We start from the raw sequence: 12,659 nt of genomic DNA on the forward strand, positions 1-12,659 counted from the left end.
CGGTCTGTGAGTTCGAGCCCCGCGTCAGGCTCTGGGCTGATGGCTCGGAGCCTGGAGCCTGTTTCCGATTCTGTGTCTCCCTCTCTCTCTGCCCCCCCCCCGTTCATGCTCTGTCTCTCTCTGTCCCAAAAATAAATAAAAAACATTGAAAAAAAAAATTAAAAAAAAAAAAGAACTTGGAAAGCAATCAACAGCTAACAATACAGGAAGAGTTAATTATGCTACAGGCACACAATGGAACATTAAGGCAGCTATTGAAAGGATTAAGTAAACACATGTATAACGATTTCAAAAAGGTTCACGGTAAAATTTAAAACCTTTTTATTACAGTATAATATACACACAGAGGGTGCACACATCCGAAGTGCACAGCTCAATGTATTTGCACAAATAAAACACACTCGTGCAACCAGCACCTAAATCAAGAAATAAAGATTTCCATTCTCCAAAGGGCTCTTCCACTTCACAAAACATTTGGGGAAACTAAGGCAGCTAGAGACAATGCTGGAGGCCACCTTCAAACATCTTTACTCTGGAATTTGGAAGATGCTTCTGCCTGCATGTGGGAAAGCATAGCCTGTAGGTCAAGGAAGGGATGGAAGGGTAATGAATTAGGCACAACACAACACACCTAATTCACATGGTGTTTTGCACACACATACTCAGAGCCCCAGTCAGCTATGTTTTGGGTCAATCTCAATTACAATCAGATAACCAACAACGATCAGACATTTGAGGCAGGCATGTTACATGAAAGAGAAGGATCAAAGCAGACCAGACCAAACCAAACATGACCACAGTGAGGAGAGTTTCGAAAACCTTAGCAAGCAGAAACAAAAAAGTAGCTTTTGACATAAAAATATAATTCCCAAAGTAAATATTTCATCCAATGGTTGGAAGAGAAGATAAAGCACTAAAGAAAACAAAACCTTTCCAAGAAGTAGGACAAAAATGTGGGAAACATAAAAGAAAAAAGGAGACAAAAGAATTGATTCAGAGAGGAGAGGGAAAGGGAGCAGGGAACAGTCAGAGAAGGGGACACCTGAAGGAAGAGGGGATGCCTTTGTGAAAGTCACTTAAGAATCATTAGCATAAGCAGTTTTGGGGCTGGGAAGAGGCCAACAGCCCACAGTCAGGGGAAATCTGCCAAGGGTGACAGAAGAAGCGTCTAGGGCACGATAAGGGTGGTGGGAACAGGTGATTTCTCCTACCTTATAATCTCCCCATGGCACTTCTGCCTCAGAGGAACTCAGGACTTCAGGGGTACCCCAAGAGGAAGGGGCAGCAGGTCAGGGTCTGGGCTGGACAGGGCCCAGGGCAGGAGAGGTGGTCTGGGATGCACCGAGGTGGGCTGCCCGGAAGGAGGTTCAGGATGGAGCTGTATGTCCAGCGAGGCTGGGTGTGAGCCCTGAGGATTGATTCTTCCCCACGTGCAAACCTAACGTGTGCCCATCTCTCCCTTGGACCCGACCCTGAGGTTCTGGTGTCCCTTCCCTGCTGCACTGGGTCACCTGGTTTGCTGGCAGCTGGCTCCCCAGGTCCTCACGCACAATTGCAATAGCACCCTGGACAGTGGGATGCTTTGCTTCTGCAAATCACGGAAGACATGATGACGTCAGCCATATGCTCCCAAAGAAGGCACTGATTTTCTTCTAATTAATGGAATTAGGAAGTAACTGAAGAAAAAAATAAGGGAAGTAGATGAGAGAAACTAAAAAAAAAAAAAAAAAAAAAAAGATTTAGAGAAAGAGCAGGCACTTTGCTTCTGAGCTCAGTTCAGTCCCCGGCGGGCAGCTAGCATTAGCTGAGCACCAGGGAGACATCCAAGGCAGGAGGACATGTGGCTGCTCCTGGTTCTGTTCCTTCCCATCGTCCAAGGTGAGTGGCATGGGCCCTTCAGGACTGAGCACCTGCAGGATTGGGGCAGAACACAGACAGGATCTGTCCCACAGGGAAATCGTAGGACCTTTCATTCATCCAGACACTTAACTCTCTAAAAACCTTTTCGGAAAAAACAAACAAACAAAAAGAGCTTTTTTAGGGCACATGGGTGGCTCAGCTGGTTAAGCACCAGACTCTTGATTTCAGCTCATGTCATGATCTCTTGGTTTGTGAGTTTGAGCCCTGCATCAGACTCTGCACTTAACGTGCTCAGCCTGCTTGGGATTCTCCTTCTCCTGCTCTCTCTGCCCCACCCCTGCTTGCACACTAGCTGTCACACTCTCTCTCTCAAAATAAATCAATAAACTTTTAAAAATTACAAGAAAAAAACTTAAAAATATTTTTTTGTTACCTGACAGGTACTAAGTTAGGTGTTGCAGAAAGAAAATAAAAATAAATAACATAAATGGTGTCTGTTTTCTAGGGCACTATTTGTCCTCCCTGGCAGATAGGTTGATAGACAGATGACAGATGGATGGATGGATGGATGGCTAGATAGATGATAGTTAAATGCATGAATTCCTGAAGAATTTTTAAGGAGCTCAACCTCCAGCTGAGACCCACTCAGTCAAGGTGGGGTTCAGACATCTGAATCACTTAAAAACCTGCACAACTGGTGTTGACTTGTCCCTCGAGCAGGGAACGTCTCTTCCGAATTGCTCAGAGTACAGGTAGAAAGACAGGCAGTGAAACCTGGGTGTGACAGGCTCTCTGGAGAGTTGTTCACCCCCACAGAATAGCCTGAGTCTCTGCTCTGCATGAATCAAAGACCAGACAGTTGTCCAGAGTGGTTAGGGTAACAACTGAGACATCAGAGAGGGAAGGCCAGAGATTAGAAGGTGTGTATTTTGGGGATGGATTTCATATCTTGAAGACAGCTAGTGCTTGATGCTCCCAGAGGATAGGAGCTACTACAGGACCATTTGGCTGACCCAGCTCTGCTCCCTGTCATTGAACAGAACCGCAGGGTTTGGGACTGGATGCAGATAGTGTTTCTTCCAGGAAGGAGGTTATCAGAGGAAATAAAATGACTTAATTTATTCATCCATTGACTTTGTCATCATATGTGTGGAAGAGAAAAACTCTGATAGGGAGATTTCCAGGCAGACAATTTTGGGAAAACTTGCATATTATTATGTTCTTAATGTGGAAGTTCATGCGGGGATAAAAGGGTTACAAATGTGTATTAGTCATAATTGCAACATACCACAGACTGAGTGACTTAAGCTATAGAAATTTATTTTCTTGCATTCTGAAGGCTGGGGGGTCAAAGATCAAGGTGCAGGCTGATTCAGTTTGTGATGAAAGCTCTCTTTCTGGTTTTCAGCAGTCACCTTCTCACGGTCATCTCCTCTTTGTTCACAAACAAGGGGGGAGGGAGAGAGGGAGAGACAGAGACAGAGACAGAGAATAAGGAAGAGAGAGAAACTCTCTGATGTCTTTACTTGTAAGAGCACTAATCCCATCCTGAGGTCTCCATCACGATCTCCTCTAACCCTAATGTCTTGCCAAAGGCCCCATCTTAAAACACCATCACATGGAAGGTTAAGACTCCAACATATGAATTCTGGGGCAATGCAAACATTCAGTCCTCCACAACATAGAGACAGAACTGATCAAGCGGCAAACAGGGATAGCTCATCTGTTGTCATTTTGACATCACCACCACCCATTTTAAAATTTAAAAATATTTGATGTTTATTCATTTGTGTGTGAGAGAGAGAGACAGAGTGTGAGTGGGGGAGAGACAGAGAAAGAGGGAGGCACAGACTCTGAAGCAGTCTCCAGACTCTGAGCTATCAGCTCAGAGCCTGATGTGGGGCTCGAACTCACAAACCCTGAGATCGTGACCTGAGCCGAAGTCAGATACGTAACCGATTGAGCCACGGAGGTGTCCTACCACCATCCCTCTAACTCGTCTTCTGCTTCACAGAGCAAAATCTTGGAATCACATTTCCCTTAATCACCTTCCTTCTATGGGTTGGAGTTTGTCAATGGAAGTACTTGTCAGAGATTTGGAAGGTGGGAGAGCAGCCTTACACTCTGGAGGCAGCTGAAGGGCCCATGGGTGGGTTAGAGATTTGGAGTGACTTCTTGTCAGGTTCTTGGGAACCCTTACTCTGTTGGTGAAGACTGAGATGATTGGTGGGAGTTTCTCAGAGAATTTTTAGGATCTCAGCAGCTTCTTGTGGACTCTTGAGCAAACTCATTCTGGAGCTTTTGGCTGTGAACACAGGGTTAGCTTCCTTTCACTTGAATCAGTGGAAAGACTAGGACATAACTGCTCACAGCAACATTATTCACTTGGCCAAAATGTAGAAAAATCCTGTATGTCATCAACTGATGAATGAGAAACTGTATGTGACTTATCCCTAACAAAGACTGAGTGCCCATATACACTACCACGTGGATGAACCTGAACAATTATTATGTTAAGTGACTGAAGCCAGAAAAAATGGCCATTGATTGTATGATTCAGTTCATATGAAATATCCAGAAGGGAGAAGTCATTAGTGGTTACCAAAGGCTTCAGGCAAAAGGGAAATGAGGAGAGATTGGATGTAGGGTTTCTTTCTAAGGTGACGAAAATATTCTGGAATTAGAGGTGATGGTTGCACAGCTTTGTGAATACCCTAAAAACCACTGAAGTACAGACTTTAAAATTTATGACATGTGAATTATACCTCAATTTTTAAATTGGACAAAAATAAATCCTTAGTCTTAAACAGTATTTCTTCATTTTAGAAAGGAAGAAAATGATCACTGTCTTAACTTAGCTAATTGGAAAAAGAGCACAGTGGCAATTTTGAGGAAATAAGAGGAATAAAATTATACATATGAAAACTTAATAATAAGAAATAAAAACAGTAACATCTACAAACTAATCTCAAAACTGCTTTAGTGATGCAAAAAATAAGGAGGGGAAGAAAAACAGGAAGGACATCTTGTGGCATGTGTAATCAACAAAATCAAAGAACGTGTGTAGTCAGAACATGTAATTATAACTGATATGAACGCTTTAATTATTAAAGGTACATTCTTGGGGCGCCTGGGTGGCTTGGTCGGTTAAGCGTCCGACTTTGGCTCAGGTCATGATCTCACGGTCTGTGAGTTTGAGCCCTGCGTCGGGCTCTGTGCTGACCACTCAGAGCCTGGAGCCTGTTTCAGATTCTGTGTCTCCCTCTCTCTCTGCCCCTCCTCTGTTCATGCTCTGTCTCTCTCTGTCTCAAAAATAAATAAACGTTTAAAAAAATTAAAAAAAAAAGGTACATTCTAATTGCAGGACTTTATGCTAATACATATTCCGTGAAATAGGTAACTTCCTGGAAAAAAACTAACCAAAACAATAGAACAGATTCAAGAACCATGGAAGAATTTGAATCTTCAACATTCATGGGAAAACAATTTCCAAGTTCGAAGAATTTGTCCCAATAATGAATTTGTCACGTAGTTTTGTAGATAATTTCTTAACACTTAAAGACACAGAAATTCCTTTGTTCTATTTATGTGCTGATGGCCAGTGTTTTAACATAGGGATGTCCCCACAAAATCCAGATTCCTGGTTACTCTCGAAAAATGAAAAGATCTGAAACCACAGAGCCAACATCTTGCATGAGAGCAGTGGGCCAAAGTGTACTGGGGTCTTGCCTTTCCTTGGGTCATTTGCTCTCCAGATGACATTGGCCACGGGGAGGGGGAGGAGTGGGTTATAGGATGTTGCCATTGCTCAGTATGGGTGTTTTTGATTCTTTGAGATCTGTAGTTGCGCTCTTAGGTGATTTCTGGGGTGGATTTGACCCACTGGAGTTTTGAAGGACAAAGGTCTGTCTTGTGGAAGGTCTATTCCTTCTTTGACTGTTATTCAACTCATCAGGTACTTGGGTTTATTGGAATCATTTGTGATACAGGAGGCTGTGGCTCTTCCTCAGGCAATGGGGTGTGGTGGTGACAGGCACGTGGACTTGTGTTTTTCAGGCTCATATCCCCTCATGGCAGTGTCAAATGCAGTGAGTGGCCCCGTGCGGGGCTCGCTGACCGTGCAGTGTCGCTATGAACCTGGGTGGGAGACCTACAAGAAGTGGTGGTGTCGAGGAGCTAATTGGGAGAACTGCCGTATCCTTGTGAAAACCAATGGATCAGGGGAGAAAGCAAAGGGTAACCAAGTGTCCATCCAGGACAATCAGAAAATGCGCATGTTCACCGTGACCATGGAGGAGCTCAGGTGGAACAATGCAGACACCTATTGGTGTGGGATTGAGAGATATGGAACTGACCTTGGGGTCAAAGTCAAAGTGACCATTGACCCAGGTAAGAGTATGTGTAAGTGTGGCTGTGTGTCTTTAGAGCCTGCTCTGTCCTGGGCCCTGAGGTTCCTCTCCAGTGACTTCAGTGTCACTCAGAGTGAACTGTCACACAGGGTGGTTGAGTCCTGAGTTCTCCTAGAACCCGAATGACCCCTTAGATGCTCTCACGGATCCCAACACCCTCCTCCAGGACTGGATCAAGCCTTTTTGGGCATGTGTTTCTCTGCACAGCTCAGTGTCTGAGTCTATTGCCCACAGAGATCAAGGTGATGGTCCCAGTTTCAGCCCATAGGCCAAAGGGACCTCCTTCCATGGGACCCAGAGACCCCAATTCCTGCCAATGCTTTCCTGGGCTTCTGGTGCCCTGTGTTCCTGCTCTTTCTAGAGTTTGGGGCTGGGACTTCATAGCGGCTATTCCCCCGCTCTGTTCTGTAGCCAATGTCAGAGGGAAAGGGCTCCCAGCATAGTTGTGGTGGTGTAGTTGATTTCTGAGGTCCAGAATGGCCTCCATAGTCAAAGCGCTGTTTAAATCTATCAAATACGTTTTGTCCATATCTATGAGATGATCATATGATTTTTCTCCTTTAGTCTGTTAATGTGGCATATTATACTTATTAATATTCTCATGTTCACACAATTTTGCATTCTTGGGATAAACCCCACTTGGTGATGCTTATTTTGCTTTTATATCCCTGAATTAGGTTTTCTGATTTTTGCTTGCAGACTTTTGCATTTTTTCATGACTGGTTTTGCCTATAATATTTCTTATTGCACTGCATTTGTCAGGTTCTGGCATCAAGATTATGTTAATCTAATTAAATGGATATGGGATTGCATCCTCTTTTCTATGTTCTGGAATTTTCTGTGTAAGATAGACATTATTTCTTTAAATGTTTAGCAGATACGTCCATTGAAGCTCTAAGTGTCTGGAGTTTCCTTTTGGAGAGGTGTTTTATTACTTTTTTTAAGTAAGCTCTACACCAAATGTGGGACTTGAATTCCCGATGCTGAGATCAAGGGTAGCACATTCTACACACTGAGCCAGCCAGGAACCCATGGGGAGGTTTTTAATGATGGATATGACTCATTCAAATAATTGTAAGATGATTCAGGTTTTCTATTTCTCTTTGTGCCTGTTTTAGTATAATACATTTTCTGTAGAGTATTTTTTAATTAACTTGTTTTATTTTTTATTTTTTTTAAATTTACATCCAAATTAGTTAGTATATAGTGCAACAACGATTTCAGGAGTAGATTCCTTAGTGCCCCTTATCCATTTAGCCCATCCCCATCCCACAACCCCTCCCATAACCCTGTTTGTTCTCCCTATTTATGAGTCTCTTCTGTTTTGTCCCCCTCCCTGTTTTTATATTATTTTTGTTTCCCTTCCCTTATGTTCATCTGTTTTGTCTCTTAAAGTCCTCATATGAGTGAAGTCATATTATTTTTGTCTTTCTCTGACTGACTAATTTCACTTAGCATAATACCGTCCAGTTCCATTCCACCAGAAGTTTCAAATTTATTGGCATAAACTTGGTTAGATGTCCCTTTATTATCCTGTTCCCTTAGTATCTTACCTTATTATAATATGCACAGAATATTATGTGATATACCCTTTTTCATTTCTGGTATCAGTTATTCAGACCTCTCCTATCATCACTAATATCTTGCTAGGGTGGTTTTTTTTTTTAAATAACTGTTGCCTTTTTTGTCTTCTCTATTTTATATTTTCTTTCTACTTCATTAATTTTTTTTCTTCATATCTTTCCTTCCTTCTCCTTTCCTCTGCAAGTGACCATGCAGTGTCACTACAGCCCAGAGTGGGAGACCTACGTGAGGTCCTGGTGTCCAGATGCTGATCTGAGTAGCTGCACCATCGTTGTTCAAACCGCTGGATCAGAGCTGAAGAAGAACCGTGTGTCCATCAATCAGAAAATGCACACATTCTCCACGACCATATGGGGAGAGTAAAACAATTTTTGAGAAAAATGACCTGTTGTGTTTCTAAGTTGCTCCCAGGCGTTTTACAGAATGGCATCCCTGTTCACACGCGAAATCTGGAAATTCAGAGAAGGACCCAAGCTTAGAATTCTTCCATAAGTTCCTTCTTTGCTTTTTCTGGGGCACCTTTTAAAGTAACCCCTTGGATTTCATTCTGTGAAAAATCAGTGACCTCTTCCCCGACCCCCTTGTAAGTCACAGGGGCTCTCAGTCTCCTGCTCTCAGTCTCTTGCTTGTTCGTGGTCCAGGATGGGGGACTGCCCTTCCTCAGGCTCTCCCCTGGATCTGTAAACAATAAATGTTGTGACGCTGCTTCCATCGTGTGGGTGTATTGAAACTGCGCCTTTCATTAAAATGTCCCTGTCCCTGGGTGGTTCATGTCCCTAAAGTGGGAGTGTGGCTATGGAGGGAGCTACCTACCTGCCCACCCACGTGGGTGGTTGTGCCTCCTCATGCAGCAGGTCGTGATCTGCATCTTCTTAATTCAATGAACCAGCTCTGGCTTCTAAATACACACGGAGGAACTCAGGCAAGTCAATGCAGACACAGCCTGGTGTGGGATTAGGAGAGTTGGAGATGACTGTGGGTCCAAGTGACCATTGACCCAGGGAAGTACTCTTCCCTCATGGACCACTGGCATCTCCTCAGCAAGAGGGAGCTAGTGGAAAAGTGGGCAGATAGGCCAACTTTTATAATTATTTGTGGATTTTTAGAAAGAGAAATTTTAAAAATACACAAAATGTAAAGTAGAAAAGTATGTTCTGTCTTCTACCCTACTCCCCTACCCAAAGGTAGGACTATAACCAGTGTGTGTGTGTGTGTGTGTGTGTGTGCGCGCGCATGTGTGTGACTGCGTGTGTGTGCATGTGTGTATGTTTGCTTAGGAGAAATTCTATGTGTTGAAGCATATGTGTGTGTATATTCTTTTCCTCCCTCAAAGAAAAATAGCTATATTATTCTACAGCCTGCCTATTTTCAGTTAATGTATTTTAAAAATCATTCCATAGCAATATCTACAGACTTTTGTTTTTCATGGTTTCATAGTATTTCATGGTATCTGTATATCATGATTTGTTTAATTTTTTTGTTCATGATGGACATTTCAGTTGTTTTGATTTTTTTGCAACTACCTGCAATTGTGTAACAATTCTCCTTGCATATGGGGCTTGATACACATTTATGGATATACATGTAGGCACATTCCTGTAAAAAAAAAATAGCTCTGTTACTGGTCTGTGCAGTTTTCAATTTGGTGCATATTACCAAAAAAGGTTATAACATTTCTATCCTCGCTGAATGTGTTAATAAATACCCACCCCACCTTGGATGTGGTCAATTCTTTATCTTTATACTCTGAGTGGCAGACTTGGCATATTGATGCACATGACCTGGGCCCCCAGGCAGTGGAGAATGCTGTAGCGGATGAGAGTGGATGAGAGGGGAGAAGGAGTAGCAAAAGGCTGCCAGGCAGAGAGCTACCAGGTTGGTGATGGTGGGTGAGCTGAGAACCAACAGGACACCTGCCCTCATCGAGAGAGAGAGGTTCCAGGCTGCCACCTGCTCCAGCTTGCAGACCTTCCCAACAGCGTCCCTCCTTACACTAGACTTTGGCAAATATCAACTTTTATTTGTAGAGGGAGTAGCACCTTCAAAAGCTTATGGGTGAAAAGAAAAGGACTCAACAAATCAAAGGAAAAAAAAAAGAGCATACTTCACAAAAGGCAATGCCCAAGGAAACATAAGCAAGGCAGCTCATATAAATAGTCCTACTCATTCTCCAGGAAATGATAGACAACAGGAGGATTCTAGAAGTGTAAAGAGAATGAGGCACAAGATAGGGTGATGGAAAGCAAGCAGGCTGACCTCAGAAAAGAGAAGGAGCAGAAGAGAAAGAGCCAACGTTGCCCAGAAGAAAGAATAGGGAAAGAACCACAAAACCCAATGATAAGTGTGCCTAAAAACGCACAGACGTGGTGCCCTGTGGAAATTTCATGGAGTGAAGTTTAAGTGAACCAGTACAAAACATGTGGAGAGGCAGACATTGGTATAGAAGACAGAGAGGTGATTCCACAAATGTACGTCGGCTATTCCTTTGGGGGAGAAAAGAGAAGGCAAAGGAAACATAATTGAATCGAATTAAAAACTATCCAGGAACAAAAGGATCTTTCAGACTGTTACTGAAAGCCCACCTGGTGACCCAGGAAAGGAACTGATACAGATGATCCACACCTAGAACAGTATGAAATTACCAAACCATGTGGATAAAACAGAATCATATGGGCTGGTATCAGAAACGATGATCAAATCAGAAGGTCATGCCAGAAGGATCATGTTGTCTGTGACAGAAATAGGCTAGCCTCATAACAACACTGCATCCCAGAAGACAGGGAGGAGAATCTATATGTTCTGAGCAAATGGCAGAATAGTCTGGGAATATTCTGGCAACAATCTCATGCATGAAATATAGCACCCTGAGTCCTTTAAAAGCAGAAAATCTACATCATGATGAAGTATCGCCAACAAAGAGATAAGTTAAATAGTGAAAAAAGAGAAGCTATGGTTAGCAATGAATATATTTTAAAATATACAAAAAACCGTAAGCAATGGTGGGGACTATTACAGGACAGAGTGGTAAATATCATAGATTCCAAGAATACTATGCTGACAGTATCAGCACTGGGTAGAGGAGGGTGGCAAGGGGTGAGATGCAAATGTCTTCATCTTTTAAGGCATAAAATCCATAGATAGTTTAAGTGTGTCATTAAAAATAAAATGGTAGGGGTGACTGGCTGGCTCAGCTCATTAAGTGTCTGACTCGATTTTGGCTCATGTCATGATCTCATGGTTCGTGAGCTCAAGTCCCACTATCAGCTCAGACCCTACTTGGGATTCTCTCTCTCCCTCTCTCTCTTCCCCTCCCCTGATCACTCTGTCACAAAAATAGAGAAACTTATAAAGGATATAAGATGGTAATGTGGAGGCTTAGAGTTCAAGCAAAGTGCAGAGGGTGTCCAAGTGAGGGGCAGCTTGGCATGAGTGTCAGGGCCTCAGCAGGGTGAGGAAGCCCTCCCCACTGAGGGTCAGCTCATTCTGGGGTGACAGAACCCAAGAGTGTGAGAAGGGCATCCACATGGAAGGAATTTGTGTGTAGGATATCAAAGCCCTCGTAGGGTGGGGCTGGAGGTAGGGTGGTGTAGGGCTGCGCATGGGTGTTGAGGCAAAGCCTGTCTCTTCCAGGTGAGATTGGTTACAAGTGGCATTATTGACCCATAAGTAAATATAGGAAAACTTCCAGAAGTCAAGTTTCTCACAGTGCAAAAGGAGAGTCACAAATAGAGAAAACCAGAAAACTAGAATGAGCCCTGTGCTTCTGACTGGGAAGTGGGAGCATTGCAGGGGACTGATAGTTTCAGGCTGTTCCTGAAAGCCCATAGATGTGAATACAACTGGGAGTATGTTTCCATCAGTTACCTGTATATGTAGGTGTATCTGCAGAGGACCTAGGAAAAGGGACATCCTAATAACTAGAGAGCACCCAGCTCCTGGGCCTTTGGCTTCTCGAAAATCATTCTCCACTAAAAGGAAGTAGAGTTCTTTGAGAAGTGGCTGATTCCAGGGCTGGGACACAGAACTGACAAGTTGAGCCTTGGACATCTTGTGTCGCAAAAGAGGAAGAGGTCAAGGGCCAGAGAGACACATCAAAAGGACAGGAAGCCGCTCGAAGGGGCTCCCACTGGCCAAATCTGGGACAATTTGAACATCAAAACACATAATGGTAGTAATGGAGTGTAAACCCTCGGAGCAAAATAAAAGCCATTTTAGCGTATATTGGTATAAGCATATAAAGGACTAAATTGAAATTTGATGAGGAACTGGTGATTTACATTGTTTCAAAGAACTTTTTTGCAATACTTACTAATTATAAGTAACAGGGCAACTTTGTAATGAAGAAGTCCTCCGGCCACAACCTTCAGCAAGTGACCAAGTGGACCCCATTGGTAATGGAACAAATTGAAATCACGTGTGCCACCTGGCAAGATGCACATCCTGAAGGCGAGGCAGGAAGCCGGTGCCAGAGCCCCTACCCCACAAGTGACAAAAATACAGCAGGGCAGCGACCCCAGAGTCTTCTGTTCACTTGTGGGTTCAGGTCTTCCCTCATGGTTGGCACATACTCAAGGCTTGGTTCTGCTTTCGATCGTGATGGGGTCTAGAATTTTGAAACCCCTTTTTGGCTGGAGCCCTAACGTCCATGGGACACAGAAGAAAGTCCATGATGGTTGCAGGTGGCTCACAAACTTGAGATGAAATATGTTTTCCAGGGAATCGGGGCCCCGTGGGAAGGCATTTTCTACTATGTTAGAGGCCTCAGGAAAAAGAAGGGCCAGGGCTGTGTGGCCAAGGGGGCCACTT

At 43.5% G+C, this 12,659-nt stretch overlaps 1 protein-coding gene across 1 annotated transcript; it reads left to right on the forward strand.

The window, feature by feature from the left end:
• Positions 1-1,753: 1,753 nt before the first annotated feature.
• On the forward strand, positions 1,754-8,614 carry LOC125926407 (CMRF35-like molecule 5). Its single transcript, XM_049635834.1, has 3 exons — positions 1,754-1,878; positions 5,917-6,249; positions 8,038-8,614. The coding sequence occupies exons 1-3, from the start codon at positions 1,839-1,841 to the stop codon at positions 8,214-8,216; spliced, it is 552 nt and encodes a 183-aa protein (XP_049491791.1). The 5' UTR covers positions 1,754-1,838; the 3' UTR covers positions 8,217-8,614.
• The last annotated feature ends 4,045 nt before the right edge of the window (positions 8,615-12,659 follow it).

Source organism: Panthera uncia, chromosome E1 (genome assembly GCF_023721935.1).
Source record: "Panthera uncia isolate 11264 chromosome E1, Puncia_PCG_1.0, whole genome shotgun sequence".
NCBI classification, from domain to species: Eukaryota; Metazoa; Chordata; class Mammalia; order Carnivora; family Felidae; genus Panthera; species Panthera uncia.